General features: G+C 34.1%; 1 protein-coding gene across 1 annotated transcript in view; it reads right to left on the bottom strand.

The window, feature by feature from the left end:
• Positions 1–23,474, bottom strand: part of NHLRC2 (NHL repeat containing 2) — a 58,505-nt gene that overhangs the window by 8,531 nt on the left and 26,500 nt on the right. The window contains exons 6-10 of the mRNA XM_012772368.2: positions 9,011–9,110; positions 5,697–5,928; positions 4,541–4,663; positions 3,411–3,620; positions 2,121–2,340 (exon numbers count right to left, since the gene is read on the bottom strand). Coding sequence (XP_012627822.1) covers positions 2,121–2,340; positions 3,411–3,620; positions 4,541–4,663; positions 5,697–5,928; positions 9,011–9,110 — 885 coding nt within the window. The remainder of the gene's footprint in view (positions 1–2,120; positions 2,341–3,410; positions 3,621–4,540; positions 4,664–5,696; positions 5,929–9,010; positions 9,111–23,474) is intronic.

The raw sequence follows: 23,474 nt of genomic DNA on the forward strand, positions 1-23,474 counted from the left end.
GAGTACACTAAACATAATCCAACGACTCATCAGTGATTCGAGGCATCTGTACAAAACCTGGGCCATCTACTGAGTGGTGAAAAAATGCCACGTCTACTCTTTAGCTTTGCTGTCTCTTTCCTCTGTTCTCAGGATGAGTCACCAGACTCAGGGTATCTGCCTCCATCAGTCCTCTCGATGTCTCCTTTAGCTTATTGCTTCTAATATTCTGTTGATTGCAAAATCAAATTTGAAAAAAATATGTTAAATAAAAGTAACGAGAAGGTGAAAGGTAAAAATCTGAAGAGTTAAGTGCAGAGATTTTTATATAGAAGTATTTAAACAATTCTTTTAAAATTCTCTTTAAAATTTTTTGGCTTTCTTTGCTTTATTCCTGGACAGGAGCATCTTTTATTTAATGCTTGATTTTGCTAAAGAGATTAGTAGAGAACTTCTATTTTAAGTCAAACAAGAAAAGTAATAAACGGTGCTATTTTAAAATATGTCCAAATCTGGAAATAAAACAGAAAATGTTTCTTTAGATATTTTTCATATACATCACACATACGATCTGTGAAGTTATAATGTATGTTGGTGCTTTTATGCTGCCTTTTTTTGGCTTAAAACTTTCACATATTCTAACTACTTTAAGATACAGACCAAAATTCAGTTAAAAATAAATGTTTCTGTTTCTAAATAGCCAGCCAAGAAGAGAAAATGTCCTTTAACCATAAGTGTACAAATGTACTCTATAAAATAATTTTCAAAAACCCTAAATTATTAGGATTCTTGCCTAAAAGCTTGTTTGGCCCATATAATAAAAATAAAGCTAATATCTAACACAAGTGATAAAATGGCTGAGTATTTTCCCTACAATCTACTTTACTTTCCTTTAATACTACCTTTATTTTATACACCAATAATATATCAATATTAATTAATTCGTGTGTGACAATGCAGAGTTTAAAATAAGCACATTAATTTGACAACATCTCAGTTTAAAAACCAATACATTGCTATTTAATTACACAGAGAAATTAAATTAGTGATTTCCAATTGATGCAATCTTTCAGACTTTATGGACACAAAACAGTTAAACTGGCAGTCTAGGACTTGCTCTGAACCTACTACAGAAGGCTGTGGAGTGGCCGGGGTTTGAGTACTCTTCTGTCAACAAAGCTCCAAACATCGTAGTACTACATGGTCAGCGCTTTCCCTTGTGGGGAGGGAAAGGATGGCTGCTTCGCCACAGGCTCAATTACCCCAGAACCAGCCTCCCAAACTCTAACTGCAGTTCTTCCCAGCTAGTATATCAAGATCTCTTTGTCCTATTGGTTTGGACCCCGAGTTAATAGTTGCAGGCCAGTAGCTGCTGCCCTGAGAACATATGAAGGTAAAAAGGCATGAAGCTAGGATTTGGGTAATGCACAAAAGAAAAGTGTGTGAGAGGGTATGAGGGAGGAGGAATTGGAGAGGAAACGGAAACTTGAGTGAGAAAGTGTGAAAGAGCGTGGGAGACTAGGACAGAGGAAGATCGTTAGAGACAAGAGATCATAATTTAGACATTCTGGACCACTAATATCTCACTCTAACATTATTGTCCATTATGTTAGAGATGATGGAAAACACTACTACAAGGCAAGCAGTATACTATTCCTTATCACCAATTAATGAAATAAGGAGCTAGTTCACCCTAGGATTCCACACACACAGAAGAAAGGGAAAAATCTATACAGGGGACTGAAAGGAAGAGGTATAGAAAAAGATTAAATAAGAAGGCTCCACTTTATTTCTCTGTTTCAGACTTTTTAACTCCAAGAGGTTCTTTTTGGGAACATAAACAGAATGTAGAACAAGGTTAGAATAAAGGGAAGAGGTATAAGAAAAACTATATTCTAAGAAATAGTGCTGACAACTGACATGTAACTTCTGATGAGTTGTACTGTTCTTTAATAAAAGGGGGGTAAGAATCCTGAAGACTAAGGAAAACTCCTAAAGTGGAGTCAGATCTAGATTCATTGTTTCACATAATCTTGCAAATCTTGCCCAATTAGAGTACAAATATAACAAATGAAAAAAAAATTACTAGATTGAACATTGAGAATTTATGAAATATTTGTATCCGCAGATTATTCTCATACCATCAGCTGATAGAAACCAGCAACTGGGTGCTCCTTCAGTTAGTTTTGCTCCTGACGGGAGTTCTAATCTCAGTTTGAACTGTAGAGTCTGGCCAGGACTCGCAGTCATGGGGGAAAGCCCAATGCTTGGAGCGGATTTAGGCAGTTTTGGTAATGTCCTCTGTTTTTCTGCTGGGAATGGGCCATCTACCATAGCATTTTCAGATGTGAAGATGGGAAGCTAGGAAATAGCAAAAACTATTATTAAAACACAAGTACTTTATAGAAATTATAGAGTGAGAAAGCTTATTTTTAAAATTAAGTAGAAAAATTAAGTTCTATATCAATGAAACTAATTGTCATTCTAGTCTGAATTAGAATGTGTTTACTTAGATGCCCTAAAGATTATTTTATAGGTGCAGAAACATAGTTCATCTTGCCAAAAAAAATTAGCAAGACTTATGAATGAGACAGAATTAAATTAATTGTCCAATGGTTATAGATGGCAGAAAATTAAAGCAAAACTTTATCAATTTAAATGTAGTAGATATACATTCTCTTACAACTTTCATTGTCAACTATGAGAAGATGTTATTCATCTTATGTCAGAGATCTATGTAAAGAGAAATGACACGTTATGATAGAAATCTGTGTTTTTTATTTTAAAACATATACTTTGCAAATTAATAGACTTCTAGGAAAAAAAGTCTTGCATTTTTATCTGATAAATGTAATACATCAAGAAGTAGCCTGTAACAGACATTTCTCCTTGAAAATTCTATAAAAGATCATATCTATGGCTTTAAAAATTAATTATAACTTATGTAAGTTTCTTCCAATTTGTTTTCAATGTCTTGAGAAATGTGGCTTCTAATGCTTCCTTTGGAAGATTTGATAATGGACTCACCATGGGAAACAAAACTACAAGTTAATCTAAGGATCACTGAAAAAAACAGAAACAAAAAGCTAAATGTACTACATACATGGTATATGTATGTAGTATGTGTCAGTATGCCCACACACTTAAAACCAGATCTGACTACTCTCTCCTTTTTCTTCTTCAAGGTTCATCAAATTCTCTCCAACTTCCATTATCTTTCTCAAACTCTCAGTACAGATGGAACTTTTATTTTAAGAATAACAAGATATCCTTAAAGCAGTCCTGCTAATCTGGATACCAAAACCATAACAGAGGCATCCACTCTACTCTACTGGAGATGGCCTAACCAAAAATGCCTCTGTCAGTGCTGTAAGGATCTATATATCATCCTTAAAATCATACCCTTTAACTTATACTGTAAAATTACTTACCACAGAAGTCATTTTTGTTTCTAAATCCATCACTTTAATTTGATGATTATTGGTGTCTGCTACATATAACAACTGACCATTCTCTCCAATACATAAGCCTCCTGGTTCATTAAAAGTTGACTCGGTAAAACTGGAACTGATAACATCATTTGTGTCTCCAGTTCCTGCTAATGTTGTACAGTTTTTTGTTTTTGGATCCACAACTTTAACCTAAAAAAGAACAAAAATTTATATATCTGAAGATCTCATGTTTGTACCATGGAAAGGTGTAGTATTAAGCAAATTAGAGAATTTCTGATTGCCATTAGTATTCACAATAAAAATCTCACAAAAAGAACAGATATTTCCATATTTTCTTGAAAAGCCAAACATTCAAATTAGTCTTAACGAGAGACTCTATTTTAAGAGCTAAAAACTATGTAAAATCCCTAGTTATATCCTGTCTTCTAGAAGCAATCTTTCAAAAATTATTTCTGGAATTAAAAAAAATTTAAATTGTATTGCATTTCTTCACATTGGGACACACTTTCACAACTGAACTTTCTCCTCATGAGCAGCTAAGTGTTGCCTGAGGATTTGCTACCTTTCTTAAAGATAATGATTGCTAGTTACATCTCAACTATATTACATTTATGGTCGCTAGTCACAAAGTATTGTATTAATATTTATTATTCACTGATTCTTATAAAAAAGAGAAATGCAATAAAATCAAAACAGTTAAATTGACAAAAATGGAAATGCTGCTGAAAACAAAATTATTTGCTAACAGGCACTGCAACTATCCAACAGCCCCCAAATGTTCATTTGTTAGTTGACATCAGTTTCCTTGCTACTTGCCTTCTTATTTACTAAATATGTTACTAAGAAGCTTTGATAGGTTGCAATTCCCAACTTTTGGCCACTGACAGTGGAATTGGTTTGGTGCTTTCCCTAGTTCAGGGTGTCATCATAACCTCTTAGCAAAGAAAGCCAAGAAAAGAACACAACAAGCTGCCATATAGTTGTCATGGACTGTTACTCCTCTCTATATTTTAGAGTGGCAGTTGTAGGAGGCTCACAGATCCTTCAGCATTTTAAATACCACATACGAAAAGCAAGGTATTATGTATTATAATTCTGTCAAGACTCACCTTGTGATTGTAGGAGTCTGCCACGTAAAGTAAGTTCCTTTTCTTGTCCCATGTTACTCCAAGGGGGTGCTGAAGCTTTGCATTGATTCCTACTCCATCAACATCACCAAAAGCAAATAAATTCTTTTATTTTTTTTAAAAAGAAAGAAACAGCAGTTATTATAATTTTTACAGTACTTTGTTAGAATATAAACTGAAAATAAGACAGTCGTAAATGCTATTTAAGTTAAAAGGGGAAAAAGCCTGGCCTTCACAAAAATAGGGCTGGGTACTTAACTCAGATTAAAAAAAACAATGATAGAATTTTGAAGTGTATTACCATGTTTCCCCAACAATAAGACCTACCCATAAAATAAGCCCTACCAGAATTTCTAAGAATTTGCGCAATGCAAGCCCTACCCCGAAAATAAGACCTAGTGATGGGTGTGGCTATGCAGCATATCTGCACAACCCATGCATTTTGTCATGGAGCAGTAAAGAAGATGAGCAGCCCTTCTCATCTGCCCCATGAGCGCTCTATTGCTCAACATGAGAGATTGGGGCCAATGGTTCTAAAGGAAATAGAGTTGCAAGAAATTCAGGATGGAATTTGGGGTTCGGAGAGTTATGATGATGTTCCAGAAGAAGACGACTTAACTATATTTGAATAAATGTAGATTGTTGCACTGCACTTAAAAAAAAAAAAAACATATCCTCTGAAAATAAGTGTTAGGGTGTCTTCTTAAGGAAAAATAAATATAAGACCCTGTCTTATTTTCGGGAAAACATGGTAGTTTGTGGTGCTTCATAGTTTTACTTGCAACAGTCACACATTGGGTCAGGAAGGGGCTAGGTCTGCTGGTCGGATGTTCTTTCCACCCCACTGTCCAATAACTAATTTATACTTTTCTCTTCTCTCTAATAATCAATATTTCATTCTCCCTTTCTCCCTGAAGCCTCAACATTTATATGCAATCAAGTAGTGTCAATTTACTTTTCTTAGATGGCTTGTTACTTTTGTTTCTTTAATATTCACATTTACTTTGATTTGACTTCCATTTTAACTCCTGGATAGGCCAAGAATGATCTCTCACAAATCTTATTAACTTTAAACAATTCAGGAAATTGCCAGCTTGGTCAGTGCTTGAGTACACCGTACAAGAGTGACTGTCCTTACCATGGGATCTCTTTCTCCCCCTACAAGGTGCTTCACTGCTCCATCTTTCAGCGAGACGGTTCTCACCGTACTGCTCTCACTATCTGCTACAAATAGGCAGCTCCAGGGATCTTCAGAGGCCAGAGAAAGGCCTGAAGGTTGGGCAAAACCCGCCTTGTGAGGATATGCATTGTTTCGATTTTCTTCATTTCCACTTCCAGCAAACCGAAGGCAAGTTCCTTTTTTTAACTCACTGAAAAAGACAAGTTCATAGGTAGAGTCAACATGTGGTATATTGCCAATTCAGTTATTAAATAAATCAATGTAAATGATCAAATCAAAAGTGATAAACATTGGGAAAAAAACAAACAAACAAAACTAGTGATTATGGCCTAATTAAATTATGCAAGTCAGCTTTCACTGTCATTTTTCCAATCATTAACTTATTTAGCCACTGTGTGGGGGACCTTTCTACTTTTCTTTGACACGCACAAAACCAAAACTACTCTCAAAGGACAGACAGGAAATCCCTGACAAGGTTAGAATTATAAGGTAAATCAGATTATTGATGACATAGTTATTTTCCCACCTGCTTGACTTCTTCTTGGCTTCGATATATTAATAATGTTAGGTTCTAAAAGTGAACTAAAAAGATCATGTAGCTTTTGAGAGTTTAACACTTAAATATTCATTAAAAATGTTCTGTGACTAGCAAAAGGAACTAAAGAATAGTTTCTGAAAGACAGCCAGGTCAGGCATCACCATTTTAAGAAAATGATATTGGATGATTATACTGCTTTAACTAATCAATTGTACAAATCAATTTCTTATATATGGTAGAGAAATTTCTATTTAAAGGACTATTGCAATGATTCTTTTTATAATGTGAAAAGTTTTATACCTTGGTTTCTAAGTTTATGCTAGAGGGATTATAAGGAGGACAGGGTACTGTGCTATGTGGAGGGAAGGGAAGAAGCTGACTTAGGATGCAAAATGAAAGACTACATGTATATCATTTCCAAATATGGTACAACATGCAAAAGTCTAACAGGAACATCACTTATTGGTTGATATGTCCCTCACGCTAAGTTAGGCAGGAAGCAGGGGACAGAGGCAAAGGGATACAGCATGTATAAAATATGGCCACTTTTCAAGGAATTTCTAGAAATAAGCTAGCTAGAAAAATACATGTACTAACTAATATCCAACACAAATAAACTGAAAGGTAATTACTATAAGGAGCACTTTATAAAAGGAGTTCCCTTAAAGAATGAAGAGAAACAGTGACTTTTAAAACATCTGGGGTCATTACCACCTGAAGATCAGTAATAAATAAAGCTAATATATCCTTAAAATTAAGAGGCAGGTCAATGTTATCTGAGGGACCATTTTCATATTATGAATGACAGTGACAATTCTACTTGTTAGGAAATCTAGGGAGCTCTTGACCATCTATGTTCAAATTAGCATCACCCAGAACAGCATATTCTGGCAACCTCTGTTACTTCTGTTTGCTATTTATAATTATGCCTCACCAAAATCTTACTGGTAACCTCACTATTGAGGTTATTATTATCTCTTGCCTGGATGATAGCAATAGCCTCCTCAATGGTAACTGTCTCCAGTCTTGTCCCACTAGAGTGCTGCCAGCATTCTTTCAAAAACACAAATCTAATCATGTCATGTCCCAGCTTAAAACTTTCTAAAAGGCTTGTAGAATGTCCAAATCTCTTAAAAGAACTCACAAGGTACTGCATGATCTGGCTTCAACTGACATCACTGGTGTCAACTCTTGCCTAGAAAACCTCCCACTCTCCCTGTTTAATTCCCATTCCTCTCTCAGGGCTCAGGTTAGCAGCCTCTTCCAGGAAGCCTTCCTTGACACCTCAAACGTTAGTGACATTGGATGTTTCTCTTACTTATATAAGGAACAATTTTAATTTAAGGCACTATTGCAGTGATTTCTTTTACACACACTACTTTTAAACTGCTTGCTGATCTGATTTTTCCTCTGTAAGTCCACTGAGGACAGCAACCACATCTTTTCATTTTATCCTTAACATAGTGAGTATATCATTTGCATCTCTATTGCCTAGCATAGTGCCTTGCATATAGTATGTTTAATAAATATTTGTTAATGATTAAATGTTATAAAACAGAAATGTGTTCCAAAGCAACATGCATGTATATACACACTATTTGGAAAATCTGATATTTTGGATAATCTATATAACTGTTCCTTTCTACTGACAAAGGTAACTGAGATGACCACTTCCTATGGTTATCTGACAGCCTTTCTGGTTTAACTTTCTATCATTTATTTATTTTGCAAACCCTTATTGAGCTCTTACTATGTCCCAGATACTGTGCTAGTACATGGCCCCTTCCTTTAACAGACAGTCTAGCAGGAGGGAATAGCTAAAAATAAGTGCAATCAAAAAGAGAGAGGGCAGGCAAACTTATCAGTGCAGTGATATAACTTCATATTGGGTACAGTGAGGTCGTAGGGAAGAGTATAGTCAGTTCTGCCAGGGAAAGAGGAAAGGCTCTATGGAAAAGATATGAGAAACTTTGTAGACACTAACCTTTCATCTTTATATCCCCAACAGTGGTAGCAAAGCCACTTATGTTAACTGTATATGCCAGGCACTATGCTGAGCTCTTCTGACATCAACACAAGCCTATGACATAACATAAATAAGGAAAGTGAGCCTTAGGAAGTTAAAGTGGCTTTCCTAAACTCACATAGATAGTAAGTGGCAGAGCCGGGATTCACCTCAGGTCTAACTACAAAACCTTAGTTATTAACCACCCTGCTATGTGGTACGGTTCTCACCTATTTGAATGAATGATTGGACATATTTGAGCTATGTCTTAGAAGATAAGGGGCAAAAAATATTCCCAGTTCTCCTTCTGGTTGTTTACGAAGATTGCTCTTACTTACCTTGAAGTTAGGTATAGTCATAAAACTTACTCTGGCTGATGAATTGTGAGCAGAAGTGATATGTGTCATTTCTGAGTAGAAGTTTTAAGAGCCAGTGAGTGACTCACCACCTCTTTCTCTCTCATTCTGCCAGGATGACTGGCAAACTCCAAACAGTGGCTATTTCATCAGCTGGGGCAGCAGAATAGCGCTCCCCAGTGAACCTATGTGAGTGAGCAAGACATAAGCCTGGTTTTAAACCACTGAGAACTTGAGCTGTCTGCCCTGGTAGCATAACCTAGCATATCCTGACCAGTACAATGGGAGCTGTGTGGATATGGTCACTTTAGGAAAGAGAATTCTGTGAACTCCAAGTAGTACAGTCTATTCAAAGAGAGATGCTGCCACTTACTTTTTCTTTGGTAGTTTGCCAGAGTCCAATAGGAGTGCCCATATCTGATGAGTGCCGGCCATGGCAATCCACAGAATGTCATCTCTTTGGACCTCTGAACCTTTATAAAAATAAATAGTAATTATTACATCATATCTGGTTAATACAAACACTCTACTGGTTTCAAAATTTTAAATTCAGAGAAGATAACAATATGTTTATAAATCATCTAATAAAATATTTGCAATGTTTTAAATAGTTTTTGAAAATTTTGTTTTCTTTGTGACAGGTTTATTTCTTTAGATTTGTAATTTACCTGCAACAATTTCAAAGGAATCCAAAGCAGTCTTAATAGCAATATTTACCTCTGCATCTTTGGGCACAATGTTTTTTAAACATCTGATTTCTTATTTTATGTGACAGAAGAAACTGGCTGATACATATTCTCCAAAGAGACTCTTCACTGGTCAAATACCTAGAGCTAACCACCTAAGTTATAAGCTTTAGAAATAGGTTCTTTGAACAATTTCCATGAAGAAACTGTATCTTTTAAGAGTTTAAGAAATGTGTATTGACACCACAGTACTAGATTTGAGACTGAGAAATAAAATGGCTATTGAAAAATTGTTTTTCAAAAATATATACCTGACATACAAAAGTCAAAGAGTTCAATATATTACAATATAGCTCTACTTGCTAAAATTAATAATTAGCTTTCTATTTTTTAAGAGACTGATGTCACAACTTATCACAATGTGACAAAGCTCTATTTCTCAAATTAATTCCACTGTTAAAATATTCATTTATTTTAATTCAAAACATATTCTGAGGCTACTTTTAAAAGAAATTGAGGCTGATGCCCCCTTTAGAGCAGTCCGATGTTTACCATCTCGAGAATATATCTGCTGTCTACCATCTTGAGAGTGTACTATACTTTCTACACTTTTGTCTTCAATAAATGTCTTTGTTTCATATGTGGGGGAAAAAAGTAATTGAGATATTTTAACTAAAATAATTTGGTTAGAGATAGCTTATGCTAAAAGAAATATCTTTGTAAAAGGCTATCTTATTTGTATTTCCTTTAACTTCAAGTATTTTGTGTCCAAGGGAAATTTTTCTTCCCTTAACTTATATTACTTTCTAGTATCTTTTAATTTAACAATAAAACAATGACGATGATGATGATGGTTCTCAATAAATTGTGGCTACTATGTGCTAATAAGCACTTCATAGAAATTGTCACTCATACCTTCTTGAAGGTCCCTGGAGATAGATACTATTAGCAGACCTAGTTTACAGATGAAGAAACTGAGGCTTATCGAGAGGTTAATTTGCCAGGATCACAGAGCTGGTAAACACAGGAACAAGAATCTGAACTCAGGCAGCCCAACAGAAAAATCTACGCCCTGAATCATTTCACATGTTGCCTCTTTCTGTGTTCTTAATTGTTATCCAATAAAAATCTAAAAAAAGTAATTTATTTTAATTTACTTTTTCATACTCAGATATGTTTGTAAACATAAATTGTACTAAAAGTCACACTGGCATCCATATATTCTGGGGACTCAGTCTCTGCTTAATCACTTTAAAACTAGGTCAAAAGCTTTCCATAATTAACTTTCAATATACTATGATGTTCCTTCAGTTAGTCTAGAGCCATGATCTGAGACTACTAGAATGAATAGGAAACTTAACCTAATAAAATATTCCCTGTTATTTTAGATATACTGACACTCAAATGAAAGGCTCAAAGCATGTGAAGCACTTAGAATAATGCTTGGAGGAAGCAACTCTCAAATGTTAACCATTATTATTATTTAATGAATCTGGATCTTAATTTTACAGTATGTTGTATTAGGGGAATAGATACATTTACAAACTGAACAGCTCTTGAATAGACATCAGTGAGGATAAAACATGTGACACAATGTCTTCTACTTAAGTCTGTTGTTAATTTTACAGTGAATATTAACAATGTATGCATTACTAACAGATGATATCTGGTACCTAAGAAAGCACTCATTTTAGAATTGATTATTGGTGTTAAGTCTACCATAAATCTAAGATTATAAACTTCTTAGCATTAACCATTGAAAATGACTGAGTTTTATGTCCCTGCCTAGTCAATGGTATTATCAACTAAGGAAATAATCAAAGAAAACAAAAACTTTAGTAGGCAGTACAAACAAAAGCCCTAGAAAGTCCACAAAATGAATAATCTTACTCATTTTAACTTAATTTGGAATGTTTTCCAGTCACAAAATTCCAAAGCCTTTATTTGTTCAATATTTTTAAAATGCTACAAGAACTGTAAATGATTATGTATTCAAGTCTTCTATCCAGTTCTCCCATTTCTCTGAATGGAACTAAATTATTCTTATGGTAATTGTGATAAAACACTCAAAGAAGAGGGCTCCTGAAAGCATTTCTTCATCTAATTCCTTGGCTTTGTAACAAGCTGGGTCTGGATTTTCAATTCTAACTGTTTCACTTTATAATTTGTGTGCCTCAATTTCCTCATCTATAAAATTAAGATTATCATCACTCAATTCATAAGATTTGGGGGAAGAATGAGCAAGACAATGTACATATAGTGCCTAACATGGTGCCTGGTACTGGTTATATGCTGTTTTTCAACTTCTATACCAAGCGTCCTCCCTCTTTCCTCTTCCTAGAAAGCATGTCTCCAGATACTAGCATTCATTCAGATGTCTGTACAAGCTTTTTTCCTGCTCACCCTACCTCATACAACACACATAAGCACATGCACAAACCCCATTATTCTCTCGCCCCTTACCTTGCCTGATTTTTCATTGTAGCATTTATCACTATCTTATATGTTACATATTTATTTATTGCTTTACCATCTTTTTCCTCTACTGAGCATAAGGTCTGAGGGGCCAGCACACAGCTGTTTTACTCATGGCTCTGTTATCAGCATCTAGAACAGTGCCTGGCACATGGCAAATGCTTAGTAAATATTTGTTGAATGAGTAAACTTGCCTCTAGATATCACAAGAGAATTGTTCTCTTTTTTGTCATTATGTCTGTAAGCCCTAAAATTATCCTAATGACGATTGGTATTTCCTAATAGTACCAATGATTCATCACTAATCAAAGAAGTCTGCTATAAATGTGAACCTGTGCCATTATCCCCTAAAACAATGATTCTGAATGGGACTGGCATCTGCCCTAAAAATAACTTTGGCTATTTGATACATAATATATTGTATGATAGTACAGTCATGCCAGAACATTCACATATGAATATATTATTTTATTATATATTATGCTTATTTCTTTATATTTACAAATATATGAGTATAGGTGGATTATATGATCTATGAATTTCGCTTTAGGTATGATAAAGAAGGCTAAAGTTTATTATATGAAGAGGTTTTGGGATCTGAAAGGGCTGAGAATTTTAAAGTCACATATAGAAATAAAGCATTTCAACATCTCTTACGCTTGTTAGCTTCCATTCTTGATAAAAACTCAGCAAACAAGGATCAGAAGGCAACTTATTTAATCTTACAAAGACTATTTACAACAGAATCTATAGCAAACATCCTATATAACAGTGAAATACTGAGAACATTCTCCCTAAGAATAAAAATGAGACAAAGATATCTACTATCAACACTTCTATTTAGCACATATAGAGGGCCTAGTTTGTGCAACAAAGTAGGAAAAAGCAGCAAAAAGCCTGAAGATTAGAAATAAAACTGTAATTATTAGAAGATGACAAAATTATGTGCATAGAAAATCCTAAAATTTTACAGAGAAACTACTAGGATGATGCATGAATGTTGTAATGTTTTTTGGGTGTAAGGTCAATAAGCAGGAATAATTTTATTTATTGGTTTATACCAGCAAACAAATAGCAAACAAAATTTATGATGACATTAAAAAACATCAAAACACCCAAGGGTTAATTTAACAGGAGATGTATAAGCCCTCTATACCAAGAATCATTATCGAGGGAAATAACCATAGATTTTTATAAAACTTATCCACATTGAGAAGTTAGTCCTGGCCAATGTTAAGACCTTATAGATAAGAAGAGGTTGACCAAGAAAATTAAAATAAAAGGACTCTATCCTTTCAGCTTCTCTGGTCATAAAACCTGCAGCCCCCCTTAATTCCTCCTTTCTCTCAGATGTCACACATGATCCATTAAAAAATCTTGTCACCTCCTCATTCAAAACACATTCAGAATCTGGTCAGGCATGGTGGCTCATACCTATAATGCCAGCACTTTGGAGGGCCAAGATGGGAGAATCTCTCGAGCCTGGGAGTTTGAGACCAGTCTGGGCAACATAGCAAGACCCTGGCTCTACAAAAAAATAAACAAAATATATCCAGAATCTGACCACTTCTTACCACCTCCATCTTGACCTCAGTCACCATCAAGGATTACTGCAAGGATTACCTCCTAACTGGTCTGCCACCCTGTTCCCACCCAAATACAGCCTCTTTATTTCTCTTTCACATGAATGTCCTACTCTAAGAAAATATGGGAAGGATGAGTTGGGCAAATTTAGCTCCAAGTCTTAGGAACAAAAACATTTGCTTTCCTTAGTCTGCTTTTAGAGACACTGTCTTGGCAAAGGAGAGCTATGTTGTTGTGTATCTGAGTGAAAGATCAAATTTAATTCCATTATCTAGTTCTCTAAACAGGTCAGTCTAGTTCAGCTCAGGATTACTATACAAAGGCAAAATCTTCACAGTAATAAAGTATGAACATTTGTTTCTTGGATTCTGTGTACTTATTTCCTTTAGATACCTGAGGAAGGAGGCAAAAGTACAGAAACAGAGGCTGTGTCAAGTCAGGATTCAGGTGTTTGGGATTTTACATACTAATTAATGATGAGGATGGTGGTGATGATGACAACCTCCCAGGAAACTTCCTACATTTAAGGCACTGAGCTAATCACTTTACATTGATTATTTCTTTTAACAGTCTTAAGAAGTCTTATTATCATCATCTTCATTTAAAAAAGAAATTAAAATTCAAAGAGGTTAATTTCCTGAAATTCACACAGGTACACCTGCAATATGAATTCATTAGTGACTCTGACTCCAGATTACGGATGTTTTGGTAAGAATGAAAGAGCTATAGAAGTGAACATGTGCTGTTCCAGTTCTCTGTTTGGCACTTTTTCTCCCTCCCTTCTCCCTGTGATCCATGGACTTAACTCTGGTATCAAGTACCCTAGTACATTTTTGTGTGTGATCAAAAATAGGGATCTGATCAAATGTACCCATCACTTCTTTCTCCAGGATATACAGCTAGGTTCACCCTTATGCCCTCTCTCTGGAGCCCCTAGGAATGGTCTATGGTTGAATAATCTCTTAAAAATATATTTTCTAGTCCCTTGCCTTCTCATTTTTGGTTTAGTTCAGATTATCAGCATCTTTGTGAGATTTATGACAAAATTTATTTTATAGCAAACACGTACATAGTACTTTCTATACATCAGGCACTGTTCTAAGGGCTTTATATATATATTACTCTCATAATTCTCATGATACGCCTTTAAGGTAGGTACTAGGTATTGTTTGTATCTTCAATTTGCATGAGGAAACTGAGGCATAAAGAGGCTATCTATGGAATTTGTTCAAAGTCACACAACTATTAACATGTGAAACTAAAAACCCTCTAGAAAAAAAAATTTAAAAAAATAAATACCCTCTAGAGTCCATTCTTATAGCCACCTTGCTAGACCACTTCTCAAGAAGTTTTTACCCTGTCCAATTGTTTCCCTGAGCACCAAAGAGTTTGTTCGTGCAAACAAAATCAATTAAAAAAAAAAGGTGGCCTGGCATTTATAATATCTGTCAAACTAATGATAGTCATATTAATAATTTATACTGTTCATCTTAGAGTTTGGACTCTAAAGCACACAGTTGCATCACTGGGCAGGGGTATTACACCATTAATAGGTTTTTTGTTCTTCTAACAAGAATGTGGTAATCATGAACATCTCAATTTTAAATTAAGAGTGCACTTAGTATTACTGACTTTCAACAGTCACAAATTGAAAATTTTTAAGAGAGGACAATGCCAAAAACTAAAAAGTTTTCAGAATTATTTTTAAAGGCACTGCCCCCCTCACAATTATCAATAAAGATTAGAGAAAAAGTTTCAGAAAACAAGAAATCAACAAAATATAAAACAAAAATTACCTGAAATTCAGCTTTTAAAAATTCTGTGTTATTTTAAGCAACTATGACTAGAATCCCCTTAATAGCATCTGTGAAATCCTCCATCAGTGTAAATACATTTGTTTCCACACAGTCTCTAAAGCTCCTATGAAGCAAAGCCTTAAGCCAGAGGGAAAGCAGCAAAGTCTGCCGCCACTTCCTGCGGGTCCAGGAAAAGATCAACTACAGCTGGGGGAAAGGCAGATGTAAATATTCTTTACTGACACCAAGTAGAGTTCTTATTCTGATAGAGAAGCAGAACACTCTCCAAACCAATCACAGACACAAGATAAAAGTTTAGCTGCTAGAAAGAGAAGGAAGAGGAAGAAAAATCTCCCCACATCCCTTCCTTGAGGCCCAGGCACTCTACTCTGGGTCTTCCTAAGACTGAGGCTGGATCCACCACTGAGAAAACTGTCCGGCACCTAGGACCCTGCACTGAGGCAAAGTCAGACGGCAACAGCAGCCTATCTAGAGGGATTTGAAAGCTTTGCTGCACTGACAGTAACCATAGCAATAATAAAACCCCAGCCAAGCTCAGCTTCTGACCAAAGTGACTCAACCTCCCATAATTAATGGCATAAATATTATTTATCTCAGCCTCTATAATTCTACACAAAATAATTAACATATAATAAACAATGAGAAGACTCACATAAAAGCAAGAAAAAGAATTATCTACTTTTAAGTGACAAAGGAATGAAAAGAATCAAACTCAGAGATGACCTGAACTTTGGAACTGTAAGACATAGATTTTGAAACAACTATGCATAGTATGTTAAAGTATCTAGAGAAAACAGAAGCCAACACACCGAAATAGATGGGGAATTTCAGCAGAGAAATGGATTTATAAGAAAGAATAAAATAGAAATGCTGTATAAAAAGGCATGATATTGGAGATGAATAATTCCTTCAATAGGAAAGAGGAATTATTTGATGCAGTGTAGAAGTACAGACATAGCAGAGGAAAGAGCAGTGAAGATAAATAAACAGAAATTACCAAACCAACACAAAAGGAAAAAAAGAAGAGTAAAATAAAAAGAATACCGTATGTACGAGCTGTTAGATATAATATAAAAAAAATTTAACACATGAGTAACTGAAGTCTCATAAAGAAGCAAAAGAGAGAAAGAGGCAGAAAAAATATTTGAAGTGTGAGGGTTTCTTGAAAATAATGAAGAACATCACACCACAGATTCAAGAACTTCAAATAGGATAACTCTATCAGTCAAACTGCTGAAAACCAAAGACAAAATCCTGAAGGCAACCAGAGGAAAAAATATACTTTACATATAAGGAACAAAGGAAAATATTAAAGCAGACCTCCTGTGGAAAACTATGTAAGCCAGAAGATAATGAAGTGACAACTTTAAAATATTAAAAGAAAAAAACATGTCAATCCAGACTTACATATGCAGCAAAAATAACTTTCAAAAATGAAAGCTAAATACTCTTTCAGACCAGAAAAAAGGCAAGAGAAATAAATCACTGTCAGCAGAAAATGCTCGAGAAAGTTCTTGTGGCAGAAGCAATGACTTCGGACAAATATTTGGGACTCTAAGAAAACAGTCACTTTGGAAAAGAGCTTGGCAATATCTTTTACAATTACACATATATTTACCATATGACTCAGCTGTCTCATTCCTAGGCATTTGCCCAAGAAAAGTAAATACATATTACCACAAAAATTCCGTATACAAATGTTTATGGAGGCTTTATTCGTAACTGTCAAAAACTAGAAATATCTTAAAAGTTTAACTGGTGAATGAATAAACATCTGTGGTATAGTTAGAAAATTGGACTACTACTCAGTAGTAAAAAAAGAATCACTGACACATGGAACAATGGTATGAACCTCAAAAGCATTACACCAAATGGAGAAAGCCAGACATAGAAATCCACACTAAGGGACAGGAAAGGATCACTGTCGCCAGTGGCTGGTGTGGTTGTGATGACGGTGAGGGGAGACTGAACAAAGAGTCGTAAGAGAACTCTTTGGGGTGATGGAAATATTCTGTGTCTTGATTGTAGCAGTAGTTATAAGACTGCATATACATTTGTCAAAACTCATAGAATTATATACCTAATAAGGGTAAATTTATGTAAATTACACCTCAATAACCTGACTTAAAAAAAATCTTATTAACACCAAGTCAATGTGATAAAATAGTACAAGAATTTTTTCTCAAATTTTAGATATAAAGATACAACTTTTTATTTTAATAAAATAAACATGTTACTAATCACACTGCATCAAATATATTCCTTCAAAAGTTTCTGTATATTTTTAAAACAAAAATATTTTTATAGTATTTTATAGTATATTAATGGAAGTCAGAAAAACATATTATCTAAGCACTTAAGTACCAACTTTGGAGATTATCAGACTAGCATACTAAATAGTTGGATTTCAACCATTAAAGGTTGTATAAGAATAGCTAAACTTCTATTTAGGGAAAATGCTGATTAAAGGGCCAAGGAAGGTTAATGGGATTCTGGCACATTATCCTTTCTATAAATGATTCAAAATCAGGTAAAGTCTAAATTACTTAGATATTGACAGGGGCTTTGACCTTTATGATAAAACATCTCTCAGGTTATTGTCTGGTATGAATGAAGTCAACACATACCTGATACATATTTTAGAAACATGGCAAAGTAACTGCTGAAAAAAATGAATCTATTATAGTAATTATTTTTAGTACATGATGAAGTTATGACCATATTTAGAGTAACAATCAAAAAGAAAAATGAACAAAGATGAAACTCACTTTTGTAAAAATCACTTTATGTTAATTATTTTTATGCCTTTATCACTATAATGACAAAACAGGTTAAATATTCAATATTTAAAATACATACACACATGCATTCGCATATTACATATATATTTAAAATAATCAGAGGTTATTTCAAGTCCATTTCCCAGATCTCTTCTCTTTAAATTTTCAATTGATCTATAATAATTGTTTATATTTATGGGGTACAATGTGATGTTCTGATCTATGTATACACTGTAGTAAGATTCAATAAAGCTAAATAATATATCCATCATCTTACCAACTTACCATTTTTTTGTGGTGAGAATGTTAAAAATCTGTTTTTAGCAATTATGAATATAATACATTATGATAACGGTGGTCACCATGCAGTGCAACAGATCACTAAAACTTATTCCTCCAGTGTACGTGAAACTTTGTACCCTTTGATCAACATCTTCCCTTTCCCCATTTCTCCTATTAACCCTATCCTCTAGTAACTACCTTTCTACTTTGTAGAAAGGAGATCAACTCTTTTATTAATAGATTACACAAATAAGCAAGATCATCCAGTATTTGTCTTTCTGTGCCTGGCTAACTTCACTTAGCACAATGTCCCCCAGTTCTATCCACGTTATCATGAATGACAGTATTTCCTTCTTTTTTAAAGCTGTATAGTATTCCATTATATATATACACTACATTTTATATAGCCATTCATCCATTGATGGACACTTATGTTGCTTCTATATCTTGGCTACTGAAATGAACATGAGGGTGTAGGTACCTTTTTGACCTTGCCATTTCAATTTCTTTGGGTATATAACCAGAAGTGGGATTGTTGGATCATCTGGTAATTCTATTTTTAGTTTTTTGAGGCACCTCCATATTATTTTCCAAAATGGCTGTGACATTTCCACCAAAAGTACAAAGATTTCTTTTTGTTCACACCCTCACCAACACTTGTTACAATTTCTCTTTTTGACAATAGTCATTCTAACAGGTGTGAGGTAATATCTCATTGTAGTTTTAATTTGCATTTCCCTAGTAATTAGAGGTGAGAATTTTTTCATATATCTATTGGGCATTCGTATCTCTTTTGAGAAATGTCTGTTCATATCCTTTTGCCCATTTGTTAACCAGCCTATTTGTTTTCTTGCTATTAAGCTATTTGAATTCCTTATATATTATAGATATTAACCCCTTATCAGATGTATGGTTTGCAAATATTTTCTCCCAATCTGTAGGTTGTCTCTTCATTCTGTTAATTGTTTCCTTTACTGTGCAGAAGCTTTCTAGTTTGATGTAATCTCATTAGTCCATTTTTGTTTTTGTTGTCTGTGCTTTTGGAGTCCTATCCAAGAAATCATGCATTGCCCAGATCAATGTCATGGAGCTTTTCTACTGTTTTCTTCTAGTTGTTTTACAGTTTGGGGTCTTACGTTTAAGTCTTTTATCTATTTTGAGAGTTGATTTTTATATATGACGTGAAATAAGAGTCCAATTTCATATATGGATATCCGATTTTCCTACCACCACTTATTAGAGAGACTGTCTTTTCTCCATTGTGTATTCTTGGCACCTTTGTCCAAAACCAGTTAACTATACAAATTTTCTGGGTTTTCTGTCCTATTCCACTGGTTGATGTGTTCGTTTTTATACCAATACCATGATGTTCTGATTACAATAACTTTATATTTTGAAATCAGGGACTGTGATGCCGCCAGCTTCATTCTTTTTGCTCAAGATTGCTTTGGCTATTCAGGATCTTTTCTGGTTCCACACAAATTTTAATATTGCTTTTTCTATTTCCATGAAAAGTGACACTAGAATTTTGATGGACATTACATTGAATCTGTAGATCACTTTGTGTAGCAGGGGCATTTTAACAGTATTACTTCTTCCAATCCATGGATATGGGTTATTTTTACATTTATTTGTCTTTATTTTCTTTCATCAACAGTTTATATAGTTTTCAGTGTACAGATCTTTCCACCACCTTGGTTAAATTTACTCTAAAGTATTTTACTTTTTTTATGCTATTATAAATGGGATTGTTTTCTTAATTTTTTGGGATAGTTTGTTGTTAGTATATAGAAACACTAGTGAGTTTTGTTTTGATTTTGTAACCTGCAACTTTACTAAATTTATTTATCAGTTCTAACAGTCTTTTGGTGGAGTCATTGGGGTTGTCATCATATAAGATCATGTCATCAGCAAACAGATAATTTCACCTCTTCTTTTCCTATCTGGATGGTTTTTATTTCTTTTTCTTACCTAGTTGCTCTGACTAGGACTTCCAATGCTATGTTGAATAGAAGTGATGAGTATATAGTCAACTGTGTATTTACCCTTGTTTTCATTTTCTTTACCTAATCTATTTTTTAATGTTTAATTAAATATGCATATGGAATGCATGTTATACATAAAGTACATGTTATACATAAAAATTAGTTTAAATACTAATAACTAAACACCCATGTGCAGATGCCAAGCTTAAGAAAGCATTATTTGAAAACCTCTTGCTTCCCTCTATGAATGATCATACCCCTTTCCTCTACTCCTACAAGTATAACCACTAGTCTAAACATTTGTATTTTTCATTCTTTTTACTTTTTAATTTTACTGTGTCTGAATGGATCTCTCAATGCTTATTTTGTCTTAAATGCTACTGCATTTTCTATAAAAGAAATCATACTGTAGGTTTCTTTTATAGGTTTCTTTTATATTGAGTATCTTTTTTACTCAAAAGATTCCTTGTGATATTTGTCCGTGCTGCTGGACGTAGCTGTGGTCTGTTTGTTTGCACTATAGAGCAGCCCATTATACAAAAATAGCGCAATATCTATTTTTCATATTTTCTTCCTGATAATTCTATCCTCTCACATTCCTAACTATATAGGATTTCAGAAACATCCTAAAAAGATTTTAAATATTAAAATATGTGTTTAAAAGGAGAGTAATTTTTCTCAGCCACTGTCCCCTTCGAGTTGTGTTTACTCCCACATCTGTTTAAATCAGTTGCATAATTATGTAATTTAAATATATATGAACCACTGCAATATGAATACAAAAAAGTTGTCCCTATAAAAATAAAGTTGAGTACTTTGGAAAGACTCACTGAAGGCAGGTAGCTAAGTCAAGCTGTTGTTGACTTATGTGAGAAAGATAATTCAAAACAATGAGGTAAAAAAAAACTTCATAAAAACTTAGTGGACTTCAGCCTTCAGATTTCTTTGTAAGTGCTTTTAAATTCTCAACACTCTTTAAAGACATCAAAATGATATACTTTGGGTAGTGAAAGAAAGAGTGTTAGGGGCTGCTTAAAGAAAAAGCTTTGTTTCTACTTCAAGGGATTATCTTAAAAAGGTACATTTATATTTCTTAAATAAAAATATAGTATTTTTGAATTTCTTATGATTCCCAACTTTAAAAGTTTTTTTCCTATATAGACCAATTATTAGACTCAATCACCTCAGTAAAGAGGGACTGTATCCTATTTATTTACTTCGACTTTTATTTGACAAAAGATTCAGGTATCTTACAAAGAAATAAACTTTAATGACCTAAATAAATTTAAAGTAAGAAAATTGAAGCAAAAGATAAATAAGGGTATAAAAGAAAGATGCAGCCATGTTAATTTTAAGAAATGAATGCCATGTTACCCATTTTACTTTGCTAAGGATAAACTTATCCCTAAGTTTTCCAGTAATCAGTACAATAATGCAAATAAAGTTATAATAGTAAACTATCCAGGAGCTTAAAAACAAACATGAAAATAAAGAAATAAATAACCTGATACTCAGGAAAAATAAGTATAGTTATCCATAATACAGAGAATAGAAAAACGTTTCTCCAGTAGATAACCAGAGGCATTTATAATGTAGTAACTATCAGCAAATTCCTCTAATAAAAACAATAACAAGTCCTGTAAAGCGGGGTTTTGATGAAATAAATAATATGAAACACATACATGCACATATAAATATAAATATGAAATAGGTTTCTGTGTTGATACATTTTTTTAAATGAATGACATCTTGCTAAAATACAATTTATAAAAAACAATTGTAAGTAGAGCAAATGTTCTATAATCCAATTTCTCCATATTCTAAGAGTATATATTAATCAAGGATTGGATTTTAGAGCAATTTAAAGCAGTGGTACCTAAAACATTTTGTGGTAAAATATCACTTTGAAAATCTGATCAGAATCTGACCAATTTCCCCAAATCTGAAATAGAATTTCTGGGAATACCCAGAAATTTATAAATATCTTACAAAGCCTACCTACCAATACCTGGGTATATAACCCAAGGCTAAAAATTCTTGGACTAGAGTAGTCACTGTGATTGTAGGTCCTTTACCCAGTGCTTGAAAACCATTTTCTCTTAGCTAGCATTCTATAAGGTCGAGCTTATATGGATTCAAGATTACTCCTTCTGCCAAGTACCTGGAGTGAAGATATTTTTAGCTATAAGTTAAATGTAGAGTCATGATCTATTGAGCTAAGGTAGGATTCACCTCCTTTCATAAAAACTGGGCTTAACAAAAATACTAGTCTGAAACAACCACTCCAGTTGGAATCTAAGGGAGTACTTGTCAATAGGATCAGGATTTTCCTTGGGTTGGGGGTGGCTGGAGAAGCAGCATGCCCCATAATGCTGACACCCTCAGCCTCCCTTCCCTGCTAAATAAATAAATAAATAAAAGATTTTCCTTGGACAGCAATTTGGGTATACTCTCAATACAGAGATAAACAATGAGAAATTCCATGCCAGAAAGTATGATCAAAAAAATTCAGTCTGGAAAAATTTTCAAGTACTCCTTTGCCTCAAATAGGTCTTATTTAGTAAAGCATTCAGTAATGTACATCCTGTTTTTAATCAATGTAAATTCTGATATATTTACATAAGACAGGTTTAATTATTGTTCTCAACTCCTCACTCATCCGCAGTAATATATCTCCACACCCTTGCCATGGCCTCATCATAGGTAAAGTGCATATCCTGTGGCTTTGAGCTACATTACATGATTTATTTTAATAACAGTGGGTAAGCAAATATGATATGAGCAAAGGCTTAAAATGTGTGAAACAGGGCTTACCCTCTTCTGCCCCTCCCTTTTGGCAAGGGAAGAATATGCCTCGGACAGCTACTGGCCCAAGGAAGATGAGTAACAAATGGACTAGATCTGGACCTAAGAAACAGCTTGGAATCAAACCCAGACTAGCTCAGTCTTTATCAGTTGAACCTCAACTCCACGTGTGAGCAAGAAATAAAGGTTTAGGTTTGTATGAGTTTTAGGATGATTTCTTATGCAGCATTATTGTGGCAATTACTGACATATACAGTAGATAAGTTTGTAAATTGCAAAATGTAAACATCAATAACTAAATTACTACATAAACTATTGGGTATAAATCATTGGGGGCTTACGTGTTAAGAGCAGAATTTTTTTCTTCCTTGAGAGATGGTAATAGCATACTAAAGGCAACAATTCTTATCTACTCTGACTATG

Source organism: Microcebus murinus, chromosome 14, assembly GCF_040939455.1.
Source record: "Microcebus murinus isolate Inina chromosome 14, M.murinus_Inina_mat1.0, whole genome shotgun sequence".
Classification (NCBI taxonomy): domain Eukaryota; kingdom Metazoa; phylum Chordata; class Mammalia; order Primates; family Cheirogaleidae; genus Microcebus; species Microcebus murinus.